This window comes from Myotis nattereri, assembly GCF_964212035.1.
Source record: "Myotis nattereri genome assembly, chromosome: 16".
Classification (NCBI taxonomy): domain Eukaryota; kingdom Metazoa; phylum Chordata; class Mammalia; order Chiroptera; family Vespertilionidae; genus Myotis; species Myotis nattereri.
This window is the reverse complement of record NC_138091.1, coordinates 56,002,395-56,028,206: the sequence shown is the minus strand read 5'-3', so window position 1 is coordinate 56,028,206 and position 25,812 is coordinate 56,002,395. Positions and strand designations below refer to the sequence as shown.

Sequence of the window (25,812 nt, the reverse complement as noted above, 5' to 3'; positions counted from 1 at the left end):
GTCAGGGGGCCTGGGTGAGGGGCCTTAGAGACTGTCCACCTTCTCCTCCTCCTCCCGCGCCCCGCGGGGTGAGTGAGGGTGCAGGCGCCCCGTTACCCCGCGGGGGGCAGGTGCCTGACGGACAGCAGCCTTCCTGCTCCTGGGAAGCCTGGGGGGTGACCTAGCGAGGCCCTGGGGGGGCCAGGCCTCAGCACTGGGGTCCGCACTCGCAGGCGAGCGCAGCTGTGTCACCAGCTGCCCTTCCAGGCTCCTGGGGCGCCCCCCCCCTCAGGCCCCTGCCCCCGTCCGGCTGAGTGTGGGGACCACGGCCCTGCCTCCCTCCCAAGGGCGCCCTCACGCCTGGTCTCAACCGGGCGGCTCCAGGAGCCACACATCAGCCGGGAGGAGGCCGGGGCCGCTCCCCCCCCCCCCAGCCGGGGTACCAGCAGGTGCGGCCGGGCCCACAGGCCTCCCGGCGCCGGCTCCCGGGGCGGGGCGATCAGACCCCCAGGCCGGGCCTCTCCCAGCGCACAGGTGCCCCTCGGTCCAGCGGGGAGGTCACCCCGTCCCTGCCAGTGTCCCGGTAATGCCCGCGGGTGGCCGAGCGGAGACAAAGCCCGCACCCCCTAGCGGGCGCGGGGGGCAGATCCGGAGCGGAGCCGCGATTGGGGACAATCAGGGCTGCGGTTTGGGAGGATGTGTCGTGTAGGAAGCGCGGGCTCGGCCTGCGCCGTGCACCCCGGGGCCCTGCAGGCGCCCCTCCTCGGGCGGAGGGACCTGCGCGGCCCCAGCTGCCGATGGGACGGTGACAGCGGCGAGCTCACGGCTCCCCGAGGTGCCCGGACCGCGGGCGGCCTTTGGGGACCCCCCTCCCCAGCCCGACCCCGGCTCCGGAAACGCCATCGCGGCCCAGCCTCCGCGGGAGCTCGCAGGGGCGCGGGGCCAGGCTAGGGTGACACACCACGACTTGGGGCGCGACCCCGCCCCGGGCCAGGCAGTTTCGGGGTGCAGCCGGGCCCTCCTCCACGACGCGCGGCAGTCCCGGGGCGGGGCCGGCCGGTGGGCTCCTCGGGACCCTCCCCCCGAACCCCTGGCAGCCCCGGGGGCTCCCGCCAGCCCCACCCGAGCAGGCGGCAAGGGGGTTTCAGGCGCGGGGTCCCCCGAGCCGAGCGGGCGCGGGCGGGGCCGTTGGGGGCGGTGCGGGCGGGGGGCGGGGCCCGGCCGGGGACCCCACGTGCCCCGGCCGGGCCGGCCAATGGGCGCCCGGCGTTCGGAAAGATCGCCATATATGGACATGTTCTGGGGCCGCGCGCGCCGCCGCCCCACGCGCGCGCCCCGCTCCGCTTAAATAGCGGCGGGGGAGGCCGCGCTCGGCCTCAGTCGCTGCAGCCGCCAGCTCCCCGCTCCTCTCCGCTCCGCTCGCTCTTGCTCTTGCTCTCTGCGCCCCGCCGCCCTCCCAGGTAAACGGTGGGCTCTGCGCGCCCCGGCCCCACTCCGCGTCCCCGCGCCCTCCCTGCGGGCCGAGGCGCTCCCGGCTCCGGAAGCCCCGGCGCGGCGTCCCCGGAACAAAGGGCGGCCGGGCGGCCGGGCCGGCGCCGAGGGGGGGAGGGGAGCAGGGCGGGGCCGGCCGCAGTGCGGGGAGCCCGGGCCGCGCTGCCGCGGGGGACCCTGGGGGTCGTTACTGCAGAGGCCGGCGGGGTTCCAGGCGGTTGCTCCGGTGGCGCCGGGGCAGGCGGGACGGGGCGCTGAGGCCTGTCTGGGCTCCGGGGCCCGCCTGAGCCGGTCGCCTCTGCGCAGGTCGCCATGGAAGAAGAGATCGCCGCCCTGGTCATCGACAATGGCTCCGGCATGTGCAAGGCCGGCTTCGCGGGGGACGACGCCCCCCGGGCCGTGTTCCCGTCCATCGTCGGGCGCCCCCGGCACCAGGGCGTCATGGTGGGCATGGGGCAGAAGGACAGCTACGTGGGCGACGAGGCCCAGAGCAAGCGCGGCATCCTGACCCTCAAGTACCCCATCGAGCACGGCATCGTCACCAACTGGGACGACATGGAGAAGATCTGGCATCACACCTTCTACAACGAGCTGCGCGTGGCTCCCGAGGAGCACCCGGTGCTGCTGACGGAGGCGCCCCTGAACCCCAAGGCCAACCGTGAGAAGATGACCCAGGTGAGTGCCGTCTCCGCCCTCCCCGCCGTCGCCCAAGTCATTTTCTGTTCAGCTTTGTTTTCTGAAATTCAAGTATTTCTTTCGATGTTTCCAGGGTTCTGTTCCTCTCCTGGCATTTCCTCCCTGAAGTCTCAAGGTTTCTCGTTGTGTTTTTGCCTGCTTTCTTTTCTTTCTCCACACATCACATTTGTGGCATGCTGGCATGCGGGTGTGAGCATGGGGGGGCCCGGGGTCCCCCGCCCGCCTCTGAGGGGAGCCCTTGCCTCTCGTCCAGATCATGTTCGAGACCTTCAACACTCCCGCCATGTACGTGGCCATCCAGGCCGTGCTGTCCCTGTACGCCTCTGGCCGCACCACTGGCATCGTCATGGACTCTGGGGACGGGGTCACGCACACGGTGCCCATCTACGAGGGCTACGCCCTCCCCCACGCCATCCTGCGTCTGGACCTGGCGGGCCGGGACCTGACCGACTACCTCATGAAGATCCTCACCGAGCGGGGCTACAGCTTCACCACCACGGCCGAGCGGGAGATCGTGCGCGACATCAAGGAGAAGCTGTGCTACGTCGCCCTGGACTTCGAGCAGGAGATGGCCACGGCCGCCTCCTCCTCCTCCCTGGAGAAGAGCTACGAGCTGCCCGACGGGCAGGTGATCACCATCGGCAACGAGCGGTTCCGGTGTCCGGAGGCCCTCTTCCAGCCCTCCTTCCTGGGTAGGTGGCCGCCGCCCGGTGAAGGCGGGGCCCTTGACCTCCAGCCGGAGGCCCGGGCTGACCGAGCTTTGTCCCTTAGGCATGGAGTCCTGCGGCATCCACGAGACCACCTTCAACTCCATCATGAAGTGTGACGTGGACATCCGGAAGGACCTCTACGCCAACACGGTGCTGTCTGGCGGCACCACCATGTACCCGGGCATCGCCGACAGGATGCAGAAGGAGATCACCGCCCTGGCGCCCAGCACGATGAAGATCAAGGTGGGTCCCGCGGGGCTGGGCCTGGGCTGGGCCTGGGCAGGCTTTGCTGGGAAGATGGCGGCAGGAGCTAAGGCCCCTTGTCCTCTTGCAGATCATCGCCCCGCCGGAGCGCAAGTACTCGGTGTGGATCGGCGGCTCCATCCTGGCCTCGCTGTCCACCTTCCAGCAGATGTGGATCAGCAAACAGGAGTACGACGAGTCGGGCCCCTCCATCGTCCACCGCAAGTGCTTCTAAACGGACTGCGGGCAGATGCGTAGCATTTGCTGCACGAGTGGATGAGCCTCCCTTTGCCCTGGCAAAGGCACCTCGTGCGGGCCCCGAAACTGGAACACGCCTTCAAAAAGAAATTGTCCTTGAAGCCTGTACCTGAGCTCAGCACTGGATTGTAGGCCTGGTTGCTGATGTTGACCTGTATTCAAGTTACCTGTTCCCTTGGTACATGTTTAACGCCCTGTACATACCTTTCATTTAAACCCCTGTACACGCCTCGGTCACTTGATGGCCGAGATGAGAACATGTTTCTTCTGCAGGAAAAACCCAGGGGCCCCGGGAGCCCGCGGGGCCTCGTGTGTGCGGGGCACTGGCCTGTGGGAGCTGCCCTTTCCAGGAGCTCTGAGTGCGGCACGCGCCCTGCCCGTTACCACTGCCCTGCCGTCCACGGGGTGGGGTGGGGGGGGTCCGAGCGTGGGGCCCACTTTCCTTTCTTAGTTGATGTTCCTGCCAGAACCCCTGGGCGGTTACTTGCCTTGAGTTGGAAAACGGTCTGCATTTCCACCTGTAAATCTTCGTCCTTTTAATTTATGTAAGGTTTTTGTACGCGATTCTTTCAGAAATGACAAATTTTGGTTTTCTACTGTCATGTGAGAACATTAGGCCCCAGCAACACGTCATTGTGAGGAAAATAAAAGTGCTGCAGTAAGAAGTGCCCCCTGCCTCAGTCTGTCCGGTGCTGGGTGCGTCCTGTGTCCTGGGTGCGGTCTGCACGGGGGTGGGGGTGGGGTGGGGGTGGGGTGGGGTGGTGCAGGTTCTGCCTTCAGGCCCAGGGGGTTGAGTCCATAGACTCGGCCTGCGGGTGGGTGTGGCTGGCAGGCTGGGCTCAGTGCTGGGTCAGGGAGGTGGGAAAGCCTGGGAACTGGGAGGTTTCTAGTGAAGGTGGCTGGGTGGGGGGGGAGCTGCCCAGCAGGCCTGGTTTCCAGCTGCCCCCCTGCCCTTGGGGGTCGTGTGGAGAGTCCTCGGCGCAGAAAGCGGACCCTGCCTGGCTCAGGCTTCCCTCTGCCCTGGACTGAACCAGGGTGTGTGCAGGGCCCTCTCCACCCTTCCCAGCGTTGGGGCTGGTGGGTGTGTCCACAGGGACCTTGGACTCTGAGTCAGTGAGGCCGCCTGCTGCCCGCACATGCAGGGGTCACACAGCCCTCCCCCCACTTCTGTGGTAGCAGGAAGACACTGGCCCTTCCTGTGGCTCCTGGGACAGTCAGCAGATGTCACAGCCAATCACTGCGGCACTCGTGGCGGACGCCTGCATGGGCGCGGTGCCAGGCGTGCCAGGCGCTGCTCCAGGCCTCACCTGGCCCTGGGCTTGTGGCTGCCAAAGGCTCTGCTGCCAGGACAAGGCCCCGCAGTGACCCCTGGAGCCCAGCCCTGCAGGAAACCTCACCCATCCCAGCAGCTCAGCCCTGTCTCAGCTGAGCCTGGACCAGGAGATGGGGCGTGGCTTGGGGGTTGGGTAGTGACCCCTGAACCAGGAGGTCAGAATTCAGTTCCGTCAGGGTCAGGGCACATGCCGGGTTACGGGCTGATCCTCAATGTGGGGCGTGTGGGAGGCAGCTGATTCTATCTCCCTCCCCCATCCTCTCTGAAATCAAAAACATTTAAAAAAAAATTAAAAAAAGACCAGCCGGAGCCACCGTGACTTGGAAACTGAACTTGCTCACGACCTGGCTTGTGTGGCCGCTCTGCTGGGCGCAGCCCCCACAGCCACGCGGGAAACGTGGTTTGGGCCCCAGACTAAGAACCAAAGGTCAAGAAAAGGGAAACTGACAGGAAAGCAGACCGACAGCATACGCAGACGAGACCTTAGAGGCTGCCAGCGTCACACATACCCCTGAGCTTAGCCCACGGAAGCTTCCGGAAGCCGTGCCTCTGCTGAGCTGTGCGGGTCCTGGGTCCTGGGGTCTCTACCTCCCCCACGGCCACCAGCCATCCCCATGGTGGGGGTGAGTGAGGGACGCTCAGCCAACAGCCCACCAACAGGCAGTTGGAGCCCCCAGGCGAGGGGGGCAGTGTTCAGTGAGTCCCCCCACCTTTCCCGGGGGCTTCTCTCCCTTTCAGCTCCTGCTGGGGCCCTCCCGGGGGCCCTCCAGGGAGACCACCATGGGGCACGGGGGGTTGGCCCTGGGACGGGGTTTAGGCCATGAAGTAGGAGGGGACCACACTGTTGAAGACGGGTTCAGCCCTCCGGCCGGCGGCCTGAGAGGCCATCGGTGCAGGCTGGGCAGGTGCGGCCCGAGGGGCCATCGGTGCAGGCTGGGCAGATGCGGTCTGAGCAAGAGGGAAACCCCACCCGGCCGCTGGTGACCTAGGAGCCAGGAGGTCAGGGGTCGATTCCCGGGCAGGGCACAGGCCCCCAGTTGGAGGTGTGCAGGAGGCAGCCCATCCATGGTTCTCTCTCATCATCGATGTTTCTCTCTCTCTCTTCCTCTCTGAAATCAGTAAAAATATTTAAAAACATAAAACTAAAAAAACAGCGCATCCCGTCTGTGGCAAAGGGCCGCGGAGGAGACAGGCAGACGGGAGGAAGGAGGATCGTGTCCACCCAGGTCAGGTAACCACTTCCTTTTCCCTGCGCTCCGTGCTCCGAGTTCACACAGCTTTCTTCTTCCTCCCTCCCCCCTCCCTCCGCTCCCTCCCTCCCTGCCTTCCTTTCTCTTCTCAATCTTATTTCAGAACCGTTAGGTTTCTGGAAAAGTTGCAAAGAGCGTGCACAGAGTCCCATAAAGTGGGGCTCCCTGCCCTGGTCCGGGGTGACCTTGACGGTGCTGAGGGCTGGGCGGGGAGTGGGCAGACTGGCCCTCTGCTGGGTCTGTGTGACCTTTGTTTCTCTGTTATCTGGCCTCCTGGGTTTGGGGGAGGAAAACCAGGAAGGCAAATGCCCCGCTCACTGGTCAGGTCAAAGGTCATGCTCTTAGCCTGCCTCCTGGTGAAGTGCCCTCGGTCACCTGGCCCAGGGGTGTTTCATTTCTAGAAGCAGGTGTCCTACAGGCAGGATCACACCTGTGAATTGGAAACGCGTTGCTTTCTCTCCTGTATCTTTGCCTTTAACGTCGCCCTCGGGTGGGCCTGGTACGGGCGTCTCGGGCGCGGCTGGACGGGCCTGCAGCCTGGCATGCAATGCGGCGGGTGTGGCGGTTCCAGACTCCTTCTCAGGGTCAGAGAGTGTCCTGTTTCTATTTTGCTGAGAGTTTTTTTAAAAATCATAAATGGGTGTCACATTTTTGTTGGCATCATTGAGAAGATCATGTGTGTTTTTCTGTTTCTTCTTTTCTTTAAGTTGATTTTTACTAAATATGTTTTTATTGATTTTTAGATAGAGAGGGAGGGAGAGGGTGGCTCAGTGGATGGAGCGTCGGCTTGCGGACCGAAGGGTCCCGGGTTTGATTCCGGTCGAGGGCATGGACCTCGGTTGCAGGCTCCTCCCCAGCCTGGGCCCTGGTCGGGACGAGTGCAGGAGGCAGCCCATCGATGTGTTCCTCTCACATGAATGTTTCTCTCTGTCTTTCCCTCTCTCTTCCACTCTGTCTAAAAACAGATCAATGGGAAAATATCCTCGGGTGAGGATTAAAAAATATTAAATAAATTTCACCAAAAGCCTGCAGGGGCCTCTCTGTGGCTGGTTGGGCTTGTCCTCTGCATGGCTGCCTCCCCCAGAGCCTCGGCCTCCCCATCGCTCGGCTCTGCTCAGGCCCGTGCTGTGCCCCGTCCGGGAAGGGCCCCCCACAGGAAGCAGGGTGCCCGCAGGGCTCAGGGCCGAGGTTTTCCCTCCGGCCGCAGGGCCGGGCGGCCTGTGGTCCACAGTCTAAGCAAGTGGCTTGGTGTTTTCCTTCCTGTTTCCCGTTGCTATGGCTGGCGGGCCACTCCATCTCTTTATCGCCAGAAGCGGATGTCCCTCTGTCCTGTGTTGACACACGTTTACACGTAAAGGATATGATTGATCTGAGGTTTTTTTTAATCAACATGTTAGTGACATATTTCCACATAAATACAGTCAATCACGGGCCACAGAATAATATTTGGGTCAATGACAAATCGCATACACACGTGGGGGGTCCATAGATGGTAAAGAAGCTGAAGCAAGCTTCTCGCCTGGTGACATCACCACCACGTGAGCCGTAGTCACGTGACGGTGAGAAATGCCTCACGCGGACCCTCCCATCTCCCGGCTCCGCACAGCGCAGGCTGCCCAGGTCGGGGCCCAGAACCGAAGGGGAAACACACCCAGACGCATCTCTGGCACAAGGACGGCTGTAGGTCAGGGGTCTGCAAGCTGCGAGTCGGCCAACTGTGGCTCAAGAGCCACATGCGGCTCTTTGGCCCCTTGAGTGTGGCTCTTCCACAAAATACCACACACGGGCGTGCACGTACAGTGCGATTGAAACTGCGTGGCCCATGCGCAGAAGCCGGTTTTCGGCCTGGGCGAGTCTGTTTTGAAGAAGTGGCGTTAGAAGGAGTGGGGGGTGTCGGTCGGCCGGCGGGCCGCGGGGTACGCAGTGCGGGGGAGGCGCGGGCGATTCATGCACGAGTTGAGTGAGCCAGCCAGTCAGCAGTCTCATGTGCAGTGGTTAGTGCTAGTGGCGTCCGCAAATCGCGCGCGGGTGGCAAAAATACCTTCTGGAAGCATAACGTTACCTGTATTTTTCCAACCAGCTGCAAATCCTACAGGTATTTTTGTCATCAATTTAAGAATTGTAATTATTTTGTGTTGGTGGCTTTATTATTATGAGGACGTTTTTAGCGAAGGCCAGCTTAGGAGCACTCTAATTAATAACAACGTACCTACCTATATAGTTTAAGTTTAAAAAATTTGGCTCTCAAAAGGAATTTCAATCGTCGTCCTGTTGATATTTGGCTCTGCTGACTAATGGGTTTGCCGACCACTGTGCCATCTGCCGGGGTCCCCCCCACCCCCGGGCAGGAAGAGGGCTGAGCTCACCCTGTGAGCTCTTCTCCTGCGGAAGGAAGGCTGAAATCTGCAGGATGACCTGGCCCATCGATGTACTTCTCCTGGCTCTCCCCCTCCGCTCCCCGCCCGCCTGCCCCCATAGCGGCCTCCCCAGGCCCAGCACCACCCTCTTCTGCAGCGGAAGCTGGTGTTTAGGGGGTGGCTTCAGCGTTTGGGCGAGTTTCTGTTGGCTGGGTCCCTGCCAGCTATTCCCAGCTCCGCAGGAGTACCTGTTACTTAGCTTTTGCTTTTTAAAAAAAATCCTCATCTGAGGATATGTTTCAATTGGTTTTTTAAAAATATTTTGTTATTGATTTCAGAGAGGACGGGAGAGGAAGAGAGAGAGAGAAGCATCAATGATGAGAGAGGATCATTGACCGGCTGCCTCCTGCACGCCCCCTACTGGGAATCGAGCCCCCAACCCGGGCATGCGCCCTGACGGGGAATCGAACCCAGGACCCTTCTTCAGTCCTCAGGGTGACGTTCTGTTCACTGAGCCAAACCAACTAGGGCTCCATTAATTTTTTTTTTAATATATATTTCTTTATTGATTTCAGAGAGAAAGGGAAGAGAGAGAGAAAGAAACATCAATGATGAGAGAGAATCATTGATCAGCTGCCTCCTGCTTGCCCCGCACTGAGGATCGAGCCCACAACCCAGGCCTGTGCCTTTGGCCGGAATCGAACCCGGGACCCTTCCGGTCCGCAGGCTGACGCTTTATCCACTGAGCCAAGCCGGCTAGGGCTCCATTAATTCTTAACGATGTTTTTAGAGAGCGTGGAGTGGGGAGGGAGAGAGAAACATTGATGTGAGAGACACACATCGATGGGTTGCCTCCCACATGTGCCCTGACCCAGGCCTGGGGATCAAGCCTGCAACCGAGGTACGTGCCCTTGACAGGGAATCGAACCCAGGACCCTTGGGTCCATGGGCCAACGCTCTAGCCACTGAGCAACCTGCCAGGCTGTTTTTTCTCCTGCTGCTCTGTCCTTCATTTCGGCATCTCCGCCCGGAACCCGAAGGGCAGAGGGAACGGCACCCCCTTCCCTGCTGACTGGCGGGCCTGGTGTGTGGCCTTGGGCAGTGACATCGGCAATGACACCCGTCTCCTGTAGGGGCCCTGCTCTGCCTGCTGCTTCCTCTCCGGGCGCTGCTTGTGGGCACGGCCAGCCTGGGTGGGCCTGGCTCAGGAGGCCTCGGTTCCCAGGCGGGTGAGGAAGTGAGAGCCGCAGCTCTTACAACCGAATCTCCGAAGTGCCATGGCTCTGCCCTATGGCATTGGTCCCACTGCCCGTAGGCGGTGGGAGGGACCCCAGCACGGGACGGGGCGGCGCTGGCTGCCTCGGAGGTGCTCACAGCATCGGCGGTGCGACTGCCCAGCTGTGTCCATTTAGAGGCTGGTGGCCAGTGTGTTCCTGGGACCTCGGTCCACCCGGAGCAGGTGCGGCCACACCTGGGGGCGTGGCTGTTCTGCTGCGGCTCCTGGACCCTCCAGGGCCTGAGCCCCTCCCCTTCACAAGGACATTTTCTTCCGCGTTGACCACATTCCACCCGCTGTGACCTTCTCTCTCCGCTGCGGCCCTTCCTAGGATCCGGACCTGCAGGGAGAATTCTCCGCCAGAAAAAGCCGCCTCTGACTCCCTCGCCCTGGGGGCTGGCGCCAGTATGGTCCCCAGATGACCTCGTACATTCATAGTCCCTCCCTCACCACTTCGGCCTTGGGGTTTCTCGTTCCAAGACCCTAACACAGGCACAATCCCCACGGCTGCTTCTCCTGTCCCTTTTTATTGTTGATAAAATAAACACCCGATTTTAGGGAAAGACAGAGAGAAACACTGATGTGAGAGAGACACATTGATGGGTTGCCTCCTGCACGAGCCCCGACCAGGGCCCAGGCTGGGGAGGAGCCTGCAACCGAGGTCCATACCCTTGACCAGAATCGAACCCTGGACCCTTCAGTCCACAGGCCGACGCTCCATCCACTGAGCCAAACCGGCCAGGGCTCCCATTGATTTTGCTGAAAAGACTCCTTTTCTGCACAGAAGTCTCTGCATGAGGCTCACAGAACTTGCCTTTACAGGCAATTCAGGCAAAGGAATCACCCTCATGGTCCCCACCGCCTTGCCCCACGGGGAGTTCAGCGCCACCCCTGCCCTGGCCCAGTCCTCTGTCCCCAAGAGGCATGGACAAAGGGCCCGGGGCCAGGGCTGTCACCTGCTGGGGCCTGGACTGCTGGGTGTCCCTGGCTGCGGGCCAACAAGCCAGCCGCCAGGGACAGCCTCCACTCTGTCGTCATCGCACAGGCATGGCCCCGGCAGGGCCTGCGGCGGGGGTGGGGGCATCACCCTCCGTGGGAGCACTTCCTCCGCGCTCTGCTCCACGGGCTCCGTGGAGACCACACACACAGTCCTGCCCCTTTTTAAAGAGAAATTAACGCATCAGGCAGTGCGCGGGTGGGGGAGGGGGAGCTGTGATTCACTGGCTCCTGGGTAAGCATTTCAGGGCTGTGTCTGCTGCCTCCCTCCCACTGCCCGGTGCCCCTGGGCGCCGCCCGCCAGGCCCGCTGCTGTTTCCGAAGCATCAGATGCAAACTGCGCGGGGAGAGACCGCGAAGGGGCAAGGGCGCAGGAGGGTCCGTCCTGGTGGGGAGGCCCCCTGCACCCTAGTGTGGGGCTCTCTGGGGTGGCTGAGGGCCCCACCTCCGACTCCTCATGAAGCTGCCGGGGCCTGGGGGGCCTGCCTCCCGCCAACACCTTCACGTGTGGAAACCTGGGGGCTGGGCCCATCCCGGGGCGTCCGATCGCTGTCTGCTTCTTTCCCACTCAAGGGCTGTTCTCGCCGATCCGGGGCGAATGCACAGTTTCCTTCTGTACGTGACGCAGGAGCTCCGTGCCCGCAGCGCTCGCCGGGCTCTGGTGCGGGACTAGAGGGTCGGCCCTGCTCTGAAGGGGCGCCCACAGAGTTATGGTCGCGACTTCATGGTCAACAGACACTGACAGGGGCCTCCTGGGGGCCAGCAGGACGCAGCGGGGGGCAGAGCGAGCCCACATCCTGGTTGAGGGAAAAACAAGGAAATAAACAAAGCTGGGGCGCTGGGGTGGGTGGGGGGCGAGGGGACCAGAGCAGGGGCTTGAAGGAGGAGGTGGGGGAGCAGTCCCCGGAGGCGGGCAGGGCAAAGGCCCTGGGGTCACAGCACGCCGGGGCCAGTGTGTCTGGAGCCAGGAGGTGGCCGGGCCTGCGGGGCCGGAGGACTTTGCTTCCCCCAGGACTGGGCGATGGGCGGACAGCACAGGGCGGGGAGCCCCGCGACCTCAGGTGCGAGGCAGCGCCCGGCCCGGATCTGACCCCCCCCTCCCGTGTCTGACCCACACCCAGGCGGCCTGGGGAGCGAGCGCTTCCCCGACACCGGGAGCGGGGTGTGTGTGGGGGGGCAGATGGGCGGGAGGCTCCCTGTGCTCCGGCCGCAGGCCCCCCCACCCCGAGGCTGAGTGCCCAGTGGCACAGGGAGGAGCCGCGGGCCCTGCGGCCTTTGTGCGAGGCCTGACCCTGCGAGAGGCCGGCCTCCCGGGAAGAGGCAGGATCCCGCCCGGAGAGACCGGGTCGGGGGCCCCAGGCCCTGAGCTCAGTGACGCCCGTGCGACCTCCGCGCAGGCGCCGGTTCATCAGCCGCCTCCGAGCTGAGCAGCTGAGCGGGCGGAGCGTCCTCCCGGAGCCTTTCCTCTTTTTAATATTTTTACTGGTTTCGGGGGAGGCAGAGGGAGAGAGGGAACCACGCACCGGCCGCCTCCCGCGCCCCACGCTGGGATGAGCCGCAACCAAGGCACCTGCCCCGACCCGGACCCTCCAGTCCGCAGGCCGACGCTCCACCCACTGCGCCACACGGGCGGGGCTGAAGCCTTTTCTCTCAACCTCGCGGCGGGGCTGCGGGCGGGGGCAGGGGCGGGAGGGGAGAAGCGACCCGCGGGACAGAGCGCCCCGCCCCGCCGCAGGGCCGACAGGGACCCCGGACCCCGCCGCTGCGGCCCCGGGCCCGGCCGCCTTTGTCTCGGGTGAAGGGACCCGCCCGCCGGACGCCGCCGCCGGGCCCGGGGCCGCCTCGTAACCCGCGTCTGGCATCGTCCTGCGCGTTTGCTCTCCCACAAGGACGGTCCCCGCTCGGCCTGAGTCCCCCGCTCGGCCCCGCGTCCCTCCCGGGAGGTTGAAGGGGCCCCGGGAGGGGGCCGCGGCCGCACCTCACTCGCAGCGCCGGTCACCCCCGCAGCGGGCGGGGACCCGGGGGACCCCCGCAGCTGCCCTGGGGGCGGCTCAGTGCGCACGCGCGCGCCTGCCTCGCTCCCATTGGTCGCTGGGCCTCCGCCCTCCGTGATTGGCCCGGGCGGCCGCGCTCCTGGCCAATGAGTGCGCGGTTCCTGGCGAGCCTGGTTGCCCCGGTGCACGATCCGCAGTCCCCCTACGCGGTGCCCGCCCTTTGTGGGGACCCGCACCCCACGTGGCTGGGCGCCCCCCCCTCCCAACACAAGGCCTCGGGACGCGAACCCATCCCCATCGGTGAAAACCAACTTCACCCAACGAGTGAGGGTCGGCTCCCTGCAGGTGCGGCGTTTCTCTGTAGTTTGTACGTTCTTTTCAACGAACATGTAGTTTGCAACGAAAATATGACTTTTTAAATGAATGTTACATAATAATCGTGATGGAAGTGACAGGAGCTGGGGAGGGTGTAGAGACATGGACGCCTCATGCAGCGCGAGCCGCCATCATGGAAATGTTAACGTAAAAACCATTGAAACCTGTAAAGAATTTTGTGAGTTTATTTGAGCCAAACTGCCGACACAGGCCAGGAAGCAGAACCTCAACGAACTGAGATAATGCTCCGGAGAATGGCGGGTTACATTTGTATTTATACATTTCAATCAAAGGAGGAACATAGGTGAGTTACATGAAATTCAATTAACATGATAGTTAAAAAACAAACAAACAAAAAAACATGATAGTGAAGGGATCTGTGGTCTCTGTCCTGGGACCCAGCACACCTGGCTGTGCCCCAGGGGCTCCAGAAAAAGGGAAGTCACAAGTTACCCAGACATTTCAAGGATATGTTATCATAGATGCAAAAAGACAGACAGGCTCAGTGAAGGTAAAGGCTGACCTTCTCAGTGAAGATACCGGCCCAGGACATAACTGCCCGCCATCACTGCTTTAGTTAAGGTTTAATTTCAGACCATCCTTTGTGGTGGCTTTAGGTCTGAGTCTGCAAGACGGCCTTGCAGGCCTCCCCTGAGCTGTCAGGTCAGCATGTGGCCCCTTTCACCCACAGAAAGGTGGCCCCCGCGGCTCTCAAAGCGAAAGGGAATGGCTCCCCTCCGAGGGGCACACTCGAGGCAATCGGCAGGGCCTCCACAGTCAGTGTCCACTGCAGCCTTGTCCACAGGGAACCCCGTGTCCACCAGAGGACGGTGAACACACGGGCCTGTCCACACCTGGGACATCCGCCATGAAAAGGGCGCAGGGGCCAGAGGACAGGATGCCGAGTGACAGATGGACACGGAAGGACCCATAGTGCATGACCCACTTACCGGAAACAAGAGGCCCGGTGCCCGAAATTCATAATGGGGGCAGGTTGGGGGCTCAGACCAGCCTGCACCCTCCCGCAATCCGGGGCCTTTCGGGGGTGTCTGACCGCGGGATCGGGCCTAACCTGGCCGTGGACATCCCTCCCGCAACCCGGACCGCTGGCTCCTAACCGCTCACCTGCCTGCCTGATTTCACCCCTAAAACTAAAGCTTTTTATTTTTTTATTTTTAATATTTATATTTCTTCTTTATTTTTTATTTTAAAAGTCAAGCTTCTTGAGAACATGAGGCATTTAACGTCATTCCGTATTCCTTGCAGAGAGCTAAGGCTGGTAAACACAGCAGATACTCAGCACTGACGGGCTTCTGTGCAAACACTTCCACCCGGATGTGTTACCGGCAGCCTCCAAACCCGGGGCCTGGGACCCTAAGAGCAGAGTCCGGTTTCAGGCCTCAGGCCCCTTCGCAGGATTTCCACCCCAATCACACTCTCCTTCTGAGCGCCCAACAGTCGGGACAGACTGCCCTTCTCTGCCGCCAAAGTGTCTTACTCGTCACTGTCCCATCTGCCTCCGCTTCCAATCAAGGCGACAAACGAAACCTTTCATTGTGATTTTCCTCCCGGCAAGGGAACAGCAAACCTCAATCAAAATAATTTCCCGCCAGAAGTCACGTCCAAATACTGCGAGACTGAGGCCTATGGGCTGACTCTGCACATGCGCAGTAACGCTCACGGGCTAGCGGTCGGCGCCCAGGCGGCCTCCACAATCCCACAGTCCTCTGGGCGCCCAGGCGCCTCCACAATCCCACAGTCCTCTGGGCGCCCAGGCGCCTCCACAATCCCACAGTCCTCTGGGCGCCCAGGCGGCCTCCACAATCCCACAGTCCTCTGGGCGCCCAGGCGCCTCCTCAATCCACAGTCCTCTGGGCGCCCAGGCGCCTCCTCAATCCCACAGTCCTCTGGGCGCCCAGGCGCCTCCTCAATCCACAGTCCTCTGGGCGCCCAGGCGCCTCCACAATCCCACAGTCCTCTGGGCGCCCAGGCGCCTCCTCAATCCACAGTCCTCTGGGCGCCCAGGTGGCCTCCACAATCCCACAGTCCTCTGGGCGCAGACTTCCGGTTCTTCTAGCTCCTCAAGTGATGTTTCCTTCAGTCGCGATGCAACGTCCAGGGCCGCTAGTAGGGGGATTTTTCTGTTCTTGGGCGTTGATAGCTGTTTGCTATTTGGAATCAGTGACGTCTCGGGAGTCCTGCCGCTGCCGTGAACACGTCGGGCCCAAGCGCATTCGTGAAACAGCCGCCGGCTCAGCCCACGTCCTGGTTCGCAAGGAGAAAGGTACTGTGCTGGGCCGTTTCCAATCGGATCTTCCTTTTCCTTCCCCAGCTCACTCCACACCGACTCCGGGCCGCGTACCCCAACCCCGCAGACCCTTAAGGGCCCCCCCCCACCCGTTTATTCGACTTCCCTCATGAAACTCGCACCCTCTATCGTGTCGCCTCAGGGCACCCCTACCCGCTCCCTGGGGGCGGGCCAGCCTGGGCGAGGGGCCTGGTGTCCTGCTCTCTGGCTCTTCTGCTCATTATGGAGTTCGGGTCGCTGGCTCTTTCTATATGTAGATAGAGACGTGGACCAGAGATTGCTGAGCGGGGGATAGAGGAATGCAGCATTGTTGCTTGATGATACAAGGTTTCTGTTTGGGGTGAAAAGTTCTGGAAGTGGATGGTTTTGATGGCAGAACACTGTGAATGTTCGCAGTGCCACTGACCTCTGCATAGAAAATGGTTTTAAAATGGCAGGTTTTGCCCTGGCCAGTGTGGCTCAGTTGGTAGGAGCGTCATCCGTCCACCAAAAGGTTGCAGGTTCGATTCCGGGTGAAGGCACACACCAAACCTGCAGTGTTTCTCACCTGGGTGTCTCTCTCTCTCTCTCTCTCTCCCTCTCTCTCTCATGAAAATGTCCTCGCGTGAGGATTAGGAAAAATTGGCAAAGTTTGTTGTATATATTTTGCCATGGAATTGTACACTTTACATGGGGTACCTGTATGGTGTGTGAAGTATGTTTTAAAAGCTGTTAAAGCATTTAAAGCTGAAAGGTTGGAAATGGCACCTGCCTGTCCTCTCTGCTCCCAAGGTGTGGGGAGCGGCTACAGCGTTTGGACAGGTTCAAGCCTCGGACTAATGAGAGGGCACGGTCCTCTCGTGGCAAAGCCACGTGCAAGTCCCCGCACAATGACAGCCAGAGGCCGTGGCTGTGAGCTTGACCTTAAGGTCCGAACCTGTGGGCCCACGTGGCTGAGGGATGTGGGCGGCGGGAGGTGCAGCAAGGAAGCAGAGCTTGACCCGGTGCCTGTCATTGAGTGGATTTGAAACCTGCGAGAACGTTGTAACCGTCTTGACCTCGCCCTTGCTTTGCCTCCTGGAATCTGGCTATAAAATAGAGACTCGGCTTGCAGGCCGTGGCGCTATCAGAGGGCAGCGTCCCACCGACCCCAGCTTTCTTCTCTTGTCTGTCTTCTCCATCCTTCACCGCCCCAAGGCTCACCCCTGGCCGTGCGGGCGCGGCCCACCAAGGTGCTCTGGGCAGTGGGTTACTCCTGAGGGCGCCGCCTCCTCCATCCCACCCGGCGAGCTGGGAGGCGTCCTACCCCGAGGCTGTGCCCAGGAGAGACGTGGACCTGCAGGGGGATAAAAGCAGACAAAGCTCCTGATCCCAGGCCCCTCCCTCTACTCCTCCCTATCTCCGCCCCCTCGGGGCTGGCAGGAGCCCAGCAGTCACTCTAAAAGGCATTTTGCTTTTTTTAAAAAATATTTTTATTAATTTTTTTATTGATTTCAGAGAGGAAGGGAGAGGGAGAGAGATGGAAACATCAATGATGAGAGAGAATCATTGGCTGGCTGCCTCCTGCACGCCCTCCACCGGGGATCGAGCCCACAACCCGGGCCTGTGCCCTTGACAGAATCGAACCTGGGACCGTTCAGTCCGCAGGCCGACGCTCTATCCCCTGAGCCACACCAGCCAGGGCGGCATCTTGCTTTTTACTCTCACAGGGCGGCTCCCTTTGTGGTTCCCAAGTTACCTGCCATCCAATCAGCACCTCGGGGCCCGGGGAGGGGAGCGGCCTGCGCTTCGGGGTCCTGCAAGTCGGCCGCCTTCCCAGCCGCGGTCGCTGGAGGGCGCCCCTGCATCGCCTCTGCCGCCGGCCGGCTCCACCCCGAGGGCCAGTGGTGGCGCCAAAGGTTGATCTCGGGGTTCACTCCTCCCGGGGGACCCAGGTGGGTGCTCCAGGTTGCAGAGGCGGCTTTAGACCTGGTTCCCCGAGCCAAGGGGCGGCGACTTCCCACCCCCCGCCCAAGGCTGCGTGCACCGCCGCTCAGGACGTCGGGCGAACATGCATCAGGAGCTCAAGGGCGGAGTAGCCGCCCTTCCTTCCTTCCAGGGCCCTAGGTCGCCTGCTACCTGCTTGGTGCTCAGCGCACCTAGACTGACCCCGCCTCCCGAGTGCTGACCGCTGACCGCCACCGGCCCGAACACGCAGTCCCTTAAGACACAGCACGAGGGGACCCAAGACCTCACGCAATCGGGGCCTCAAGGGCAGGCGGCAAGAACAAGGGGAGAGCATGTCGCTCTCTCTCCACCCCCCACCCCCAGCGGGCCTCCCGTGGCCGCCCAGGCTAATGTCTGGAGGCGGCACCCTCCGCCATCCCGGCCCCAGGTGTGGCTCGTGCCTTTCCCAGCCTCTGTCCTGCGGTCCAAGTGCTGGCAGGTGGCGGCCTCCCTCTGACCACTGTGTCCTCCACGGGCCTTTGCTGAGGAGACCTCTGCCTGCCTCAGGGGCCCGGTGACAGTCAGCTGACACCAGGGACAGACGGGTCTGGCTGTTCAGGGCGCCACCGAGGCCACTGCGTGGCGGGGAAGAGCCAGGGCACTTCAGCGAGTGCCTGGCCAGGGCGGTGGCTGGGCTGGGAGCCGGGCCGGACTCCCCGAAACCCTGCAGCAGCCCCCGGTCCTGCGGCTGCTGGGCCCCTCAGAGGTGGCCGCCCCGGGTCCGCAGGGTCCCAGAGCAGCCGGCCCCTGCATCCCTGGTTGGCCTGGGGAGGCTTCCGCCCCAGGTGGTGACCAGTGCCCTGGCTCTCACCTCTTTCCTCCCCCGCTGCCTGGGCAACCTCCTCTCCTGGGTGGAGCCTCCCGGCTTCCGTTGGCTCCTGTGGGAGCGACAAAATGCCTTTGAAAGGAGGCTGGTGTCAGGGACCCCCGGCCCCGGAGCCTGGGTGCCTGCATCTTGGAGGAAAAGGGTTTTGGTGGCCAAAGGGGCGCGGGACCAGCCCCACAGTGTCCCCACGGCAACCCCAGGAGCTGGCCCGGCTCCCCTCCCTCCCTCAGGGCGGTCAGCACAGGGGGTCCCTGCCCCCCACAGCAGGGAGAGGGGTGTGTCCTGTTCCTCTTCACCCTGAACCCTCCTGGGGAGACACCCCCTTGGCTCTGCTCCCCTCCTCCTTCCTGTTCACTGGGCTCCCAGCCACCCCGATGGGGCCTGTTTAATTGATTCAATTTGTCCAACAGTAAAAACACTCCGCAGATGTCCGCCTTCATCTCCCCACCCCCAGGGAGCCGGCAGACACCTGCCAAGGACCTGTGGCTGGGAGCCCTTCCAGGGCCACTGCAGGGAGCCTCTGACCCCGGGCGGCATTGCGGGAGCCCAGGCGCCACCCATGGCTGAGGGGCCGCTCCACGGACTCCACGTGGAAGACGCGGAATGCCGATGAGACTAGACTCTCGCTCAGGGAACTGGTCTTTACAGACCCCAGGCTGGGCTGTGACCTTGGAGATGACTTGGTCCAGCTGCTGTCCTCCAGCCAGTGTCCAGGCTCGCCTTCCCCCTCTGCACCCTCCCCCTCTGCACCCTCCCCACCCGCACCCTCTCCATCAGCGCTGGCTGGGGGTTCTAGGTCCCCGGGGTCTGGGAGGGGCCCCGAGGGTTCCCTGGGGTCTGACACCCTGGTCTGGGTGGCTTTGTTTGGGTGTCTCCTTGGTGGCCACCTGGTGGCAGGGAAGGAGCTGAGCCTGGGGACCAGCAGGGAAGGGACCTCAGGCCCCAGCCTAGTGTCGCTGTCGGGGCAGCACTGGGTGGGTGTGTGCGGCCAGAGCTCACTGGGCAATGCTTCCAGGAGGGGAGGGGGGAGAGGGGAAAGCTGGGGGGCTGGGAGGGAGGCCAGCCCTGAGCCCTCTGTCCTTCTGAGGGGCCTGGTTCCTGTGGCCACCACTCTCCACCCAGCGGGGCCGCCGAGAAAAGGGCTGAGGAGGGAGGGGGTTGAGCATGGCCCCGGCCAGGCTGAGGCTCTGCGCCCCCCCATCAGGGACACAGCCCCCACCTGCATCTGACGCAGGTCAGCAGAATCCGGACCCAGCCCCTCCCGGCGCCCCCCCTCCGGCCCCCCCCTCCGTGCCCCTCGCGGGGATGGGCCTTCCCGCCACCCATTGGCTGGTGTGGAGCCGGCGCTTCCTGGGCTCCCCCCCCGCCCCCAGTCCTCGGAGGCGGGAGGGAATAAGGGTCCGGGGCAAGGGCAGGAGCAGAACGGCTGGTCGGCCTTCCTCCGAGAGCGAGCGCGGAGGGGAGGTGCGAGAAGGCCGGTCCGAGCGGCCACCCACCGGCTCCGGGCGGCTCAGACCCAACTCCGGGCCCGGGGTGGGGGCTCCCGCAGCGCCCAGGAGCAAAGAACAAAAGGGAGCCCCGCCCCCTCCCGAGGCCCGGCTGCGGCCAATCGGCGCTGCCGCTGCCCACGGCGCCCTCTGATTGGCTGTGCTGTGGCCAATCGGGCACCAGGGCCGCGAGCCCACGTGGGGCGGTTCGCTGGCGGCGGCGGGTGGGGCGCCTACATCCCGGGCGCCCCGAGACCAGAGGGCCACGCGCGCTCCCTCGCGGCTCCCAGGACCCCCACCCCGGGGACCCGCCGGCCCTGAGGGTCCCTTTGCGCAGGAAGGTCTTTGCTGCGCCCCTTGGTCTGTGTGTGTTGGAGCCCGAGTCGTGGCTGCCTCCAGGGCGCACGCGGAGGTGAAGTGCAGCCTCACAGCCCGGCCTGTTCGGGTGGAGGCCGCTGGGGGCCGGGTCTCCTCCGGGGGGGGGGGGGGGTTGGGTGCAGGGCCCCGCCACCACCCCCTTCGCATCCCTCGGGGGCTGGGCCCAGGGCGCCAGGAAGGCTCTCCTGCGAGATCAGTCATTCGTTGTGATTGGAGCATTGACATTTTCTCCTACCGTGTCCTGGGGGTCCAAACAGGGGGGGCCTGGGGCTCAGCCTGGCCTCGTTCCCAGGAGTCGCTCCAGGAGTCATCTCACCGCCCCTCCAAGTGGGACATACACGAATGTCCTTGGACATGGCCTTACAGGGTTATGGCGCCTCAGACAGGGTGTCAGGGGAGTTGGGTAAGTGGAAGGTGAATGAAAGAAGGAGGGAGGGGACAGGTCCCAGGGCCAGCAGCAAAGGGGGGCTGTGGCCGTCCAGGCCTGGAGGGCAGCGGCAGCCGCAGGAGAGGCCCAGCGAGCAGGAGCTGTGACCTTGGGGATCGGGACACAGCGACCTGGCAGGAAGGGGGCTGTGACTGAGCCGTGACCTCGCCTTCCGCGCCTGCTCATGTCATCTGCGGGCTCCTCGTTGGCTGAGGGCAAAGGGGTCCCCTTGATCCTGTGCTTATAGGTCGGCCTCGGCAGGGGCAGCGCGGCTGGGCAGTAGCACCTGTCCTGCGTGTGAGTAAAGCATCTTAGAGACCTTGCTGTTTGCAGGCAGTGACATACAATGGAAGTGAAGCCATTGCATCCCTTGCAGAGGCCACCTGTGGGGGGTGGGGGCAGCGCTTGGCTGGGCCCTCACTCTGCAGAGCCATTCAGAGCCTCTCGGAGCCACGAGATGGTCTGCAGGTGAAGGCTCAGCACGAGGCAGAGCAGGGCGCCAACCGCCTGCCTGTCAGTGCACCTGGCCGACGAAGTTCAGGCGCTGCCGCCTCTAGGAGGCCCTCCTGAATGCTCCCTTTTCATCAGCCTTGTCCCAGGGCAGTGCCAGGGCAGGCATCCCTGGAGGACGAGTGGACCCTGTGCTGGGCCTGGGAGAGGCATCTCCCCTTGGGGCCGTGTTGGGCTTTCTTCCCGCTGGGGCTCAGCCCCAGGGAGCCCTAAGGAGGAAGGGCTGTGCTCCCAAGGTGGAGTTCACGATTCAGCAGCACAGCTGGGTGAGGCAGCCTGAGCCGCGGGCGCTGGAGGGTCCAGGAGGGAGCGGCTCCTTGCAGACAGGGACAGGGAAGGAGGTGACCTGGTGGCTTTGGGGGCAGTAGGAGTTGGAGCAGCGGGAACAGTGAAGAAAGGCAAGAGCCCTGAGGTGGAAGTGTGGGGTGCGAGGATGCGGCCCTGGGTGGTCAGAGGCTGGGCACCCCACCCTTCCTGTCACGCCGGGCGGGTGAAAGAGCGTGAGTGACGTGCTGGTCCGGTCTCGCCCCGGGTAATCCCAGGCTCAGTGCATACATGTGAGCTGTGGTGTCACATTCATCATGGTCAGGGAGGTAGTGGGGGGGTTGGCGGGGTTCGAGGAGCCTGGTGGGGGAGGGGGCAGAGTCAGGGGGCTCTCAGGGACAGCAAGGCTGCCCTGCCTCCGCCATCACTCGGGCAGTTGTCACTAACCACCAGCCACTCTTCCCTGCAGGGCCCAGCGGTGGCCTCAGTCCTCCGCACCCTGCGGGGTGGCCTCCTCCGCCGCAGCTGGCACACGAGCGCCCCTGTGTGCACCCCGACTCGGCCAGCTCAGGAGCTGGGACCTGGTGGCCTGGAATCAGAAGTGCCAGCTCCAGACCTGGCCTCTGTGAACCCAAAGCACCCCCACCGGACCCGTTTCCCGGGGGGGGGGAAGGTGGAGGGGGTAGGTTTAGGAGGGGAGAGGGCGTGGGGTGGGTCGGCAGGTGCCCTCGCCCTGCTGCATGGCCACCACCCCAGGCCAGGGGAGCCAGTGGCAGTGCCTGTCCTGGGGGCAGATGTGGCTTGGGCTGAGGTCACGGTTTGATTCCCGGTCAGGGCACAGGCCCAGGTTGTGGGCTCCATCCCCAGTGTGGGGTGTGCAGGAGGCAGCCGGTCCATGATTCTCTCTCTTCATGGATGTTTCTCTCTCTGACCCTCTCTCTTTTCCTCTCCAGAAAAAAAAAATTATTTAAAAAACAAACAAGACCCCCCCCCCCATCCCCGCAAAACAAAAAGCATAAGCTCTGCGACCCGCGGTGTGGGCGGCGGTCTGCTCGTGTCTGCGAGCCGTGCTGAGGGCTGGGTGCACACGGACTGTGCCCGCCTCTCGCTCAGGAGCATGTGGGGCACCCGCAGGTTCCCCAGGCCTGGGCGGCCCTGAGCGTGCTTGTGCGCACAAGGGGCAGAACCTGAGCTTTGGTTGACGGGACCCCCGCAGACGTGCCCGCCACCCTCCCCGCAGTGTGGTGCCAGCTCCGGGCGGCCTGTCCTTCCTCGTCAGCCATTGGGGGCTGGGGTCCCTGCGCCACCCCTGAGCCTGTGGGTAGAATGCTCCCGTGTGGGGGTGTGGTCACCATTCTCACTGCGGAAAGGGAGCATCCCAGGACCAAAGCGGCTGGGCCAGCCAGCGCAGGGCAGCCACGGGGTTCCAGTCCCCGCTCTTCCCTGGGACTGAAGCCAGAGCTCAGAGCTGAGCGGTGGCAGGTGCGTGGCAGGTGTGGAGAGCTGGGAGGGCCTGGGGCCAGAGCTGCAGAGTGGGGACTGCAGCAGAGGGGCTGGGAGGGACTCTGGGCGCTGGGGGTCGGGTGGGGGGCAGGACAGGGGGAGGAGAGGGGACGGGCTGTGGGAGCAGAGGAGGGGCTGTGGGGAGGGCAGGGGTGTGTGGGAAGCGCACAAGGGAATCCACAATAAATGCAAGTGGGAGGAGGTAGTGAGGGCATGGCCGGGCCTGGCGAGCCATCTCCCTCCCCCCACAGTTCAGAGCCCCAACCAGTGCCCCGGCCCCTCCCTGCTGACCGTGCTGCCATCGAGCCGCCTCTGACGGGCAGTTCTCTCCCTGGCGGCAGATCGAGCTTCATGCCCGAGTCCAGCTGCTCTCCGGGGGCGGCAAAGGTCCCCATGAACATGTCCGCTGTCCACAGGGGGACGCTCCTGACGTCCCCAGTCCCACTCACGTCCCCCAGCCAGGCCGGCCGCCCCACACCCTCTTGTTCCTGTTTACTCGGTGGTGTGGCCACCGTCCCGGCCTCGGGGGGCAGTACCCGCTCCTGGGAGCCACCCTGGGGCAGCACAGAAGGCAGAGCCCAGGTCCCTGGTGGCACCGAGAGGCTGCTGGCTCCGGGCCTGAGGCGGAGGGAGAGCAGCCCCGAGGGGCCCGTGCCTGCCCCTCCCCCGGCTGCCCAGGCTGTGGGGCCCCTGGGCTGCGGGTGCAGGAAGGCGCCACATGGCTCCTGCCGTCCCCGTGCTCAGACTGGCATCCCTGGGCTGCAGGGCCGGTGGGGTTCCCGGAGCCATCAGGGCTTCTCTGGGCCCACGGCGCGTCCAAATGCAAGGGCGTCTGCTCCGCCAGGACCAGCGCGGGAGGGCCCCCGGGGCACGGGGGCACCGCCGACAGGAGACCCGTGGTTGCTGCTGACAGCGGAGTGTTCCCCAGCGCGGTCCTGGGCCTTCTGCCTGCCCGCTGCTCTGTGCCTGAGCCCGAGGCCTGCGGGCGGGGGATGGCGGGCGCCCGCGGGGGGTCCCGGGCCCTGGGCGGCTAAGAGCTCTTGGGTGGGGAGCTCTCCTGGCATTGCCCGGCCGGCAGAGGCTCAGCTCTGGGCACAGTCCGCGCCGTTGGTCCGCTCTCTGCCTCCTCCAGCCCCGCCCGGCGCATCTGTCACTGGCTCCTTCCAAGTCCCTCGTGTCCAGCCAGATGGCCGGGCCCTGCCCAGGACGCTGTGGGCCTAGGGCTCGGACCCCCAGGCTTCTGTCTGTAGCTGCCCCGGGTCCCCGGGGGGCGGGGCCAGCACAGAGCTGTCTGTAACCCGCTGCTTCTCCCTCGTTGGCAGGTCCGGGGTGTGCCGTGTGCCGGGGCTCCCGGGCCTCTCTGGTGCCGCCTTCTGCCGCGTGAAGGACAGAAGCTGCTGGCGCTGCTCACGGGCGGGCCGGCGGGTGGGCGAGGAGCCCGGTTCCGTTGGACAGTTGGGTTTCAAGACCAACCCCTTGCCCCCAAGTAAACAGGATGTGGGCTTCAATGTGCATTTCAGGGGGACGGGGAACGTGTGGTGGGAGGTACCCCAATGGTGGGACCACAGGCCACACTGACACAGCGGATCCACCGCCCCGTGACCCCCCTGCTCCTCCAGGAGGCGGGTCGGTCCTCGGGGCCCAGGTGCCGCTGCAGGAGGCGCCATGTGGCCAGGTGTGGGTGCTGGAGCCTCACCTGGCTACTAGGGGGGCTGTGCTCACACCCCAAAGCCCGTCACCGTGAGGAAGAAGGCATAGGCAGCCTGCTTGGCCCTGCCAGGGTCCGGCGACCATAGTGTGTGGCGCCCCCCCCCCCCCCCGGTCTCTGTCCATGAGTCTGGCTGCCTCCAGCAGGTATCCCAGGAGGGGGGCTCTGGGTGTCCCCCCGGCCCCCCAACCCCGGCACTTAGAGGCTTTTCCTCAGTGGAGCCCGGTTCACCCTTCTCAGCCACAGCGCCTGCCGCCCTGGGGCCACATTGAGGGGTGCGGTGGACAGGCCAGCCGCAGGCTGCTTTTTGTCACGATTTTTAAAAAACATGCTTATTGGTGTCAGAGAGGACGGGAGAGGGAAACATCCATGAGAGAATCCTGGACCGGCTGCTCCTGCAGCCCCACCCTGGGGATGGAGCCCGCAACCCGGGCCTGTGCCCTGACCGGGAATTGAACCCTGACCTCCTGGTTCCTAGGTGGACGCTCAACCACCGAGCCCTGCCAGCCGGGGAGCCTGACTTTTAGAGGAAGAGCAGCTTGAGGGGAGCGGGTGGCAGGGGGGAGGCTGAGACCCAGGTTCCTGGCAGGAGGGGAGGGAGCTCCCAGTGCCCCGTCAGCGGCTCCCACTTCCCCAGCTGGCACCCGGGCCTCAGAGGCTGTCCCTCCTTCCAGGTCGCCTGGTGCCGCCCAGGTTCAGGCGGCCTCCAGGGGCCAGACAGGCCACTGGCCTCGGCCACTGAGTGCCCAGATGACCTCTCGCCGGCTGGACCAGAGAGCTCCCCCCTTCCCCGGGCCTGAGTCCGCTCCCCGTCCAGCCCAGCCTCCTCGCCCAGCCAGGGGCCTGGGCCATGAAGCCCTTGGCCCCAATTGGTTTGTGGTATTAAAAGCGAATTGCGATCGGCCGGGTTGTCATCTCTACCTGATGAAACATCACTTTTATCGATCTCGCTCCCGGGCCGCCGCTTGTCCTGCTTCAGCGTTTCCCAGAAGGGCTCGTTTGTCTTGATCAAAGTGCGAACGTCTCACCCTGGATTCGCAGCCTCTGTCCCTGCCCCGCCCCATCCAGGCCCTAGTCGGAGGAGGGCGAGGGTCATGATGGGTTAAGATGAGAGCTGGGAGGGGGCAGAGAGGAGGCAGGGCTGGTGGGAATGACCCTGGGGACTCACCTAACCCTGCGCTAGCCCCACCTGCTGTCCTGAGCCTCACCTGCCCCCCCCCCCCCCCCCCGTTCCCCTACCTGCCCACCTTCCTGGGCCTGTTAGCCGCTCCCCGCCCCCCCAGCCCTGTGCCCCTGCCTCCTCCCTTGTGCTTAAGACCTTTCTCTGGGTGCCCCAGGGGCCTCGGGGCTGCAGAGTGAGGGCCTCAGTCTGACTGCCGACCCCCTGCCCCAGCCTCCGTGCGTCCTGCTGTCGCACAGGCCGGGCCGGCCCCACGACCCCACCCTCCCGTGGGTTCTGACTGGGCCTCAGCCACACG

General features: G+C 63.9%; 1 protein-coding gene across 1 annotated transcript; it reads left to right on the top strand.

The window, feature by feature from the left end:
- The first annotated feature begins 1,338 nt into the window (after positions 1–1,338).
- On the top strand, positions 1,339–4,045 carry ACTG1 (actin gamma 1). The gene is made up of 5 exons (XM_081110448.1): positions 1,339–1,439; positions 1,777–2,145; positions 2,420–2,858; positions 2,938–3,119; positions 3,211–4,045. Exons 2-5 carry the CDS (start codon positions 1,783–1,785, stop codon positions 3,352–3,354), a joined length of 1,128 nt encoding a protein of 375 aa, XP_080966574.1. The 5' UTR covers positions 1,339–1,439; positions 1,777–1,782; the 3' UTR covers positions 3,355–4,045.
- Positions 4,046–25,812: the final 21,767 nt, after the last annotated feature.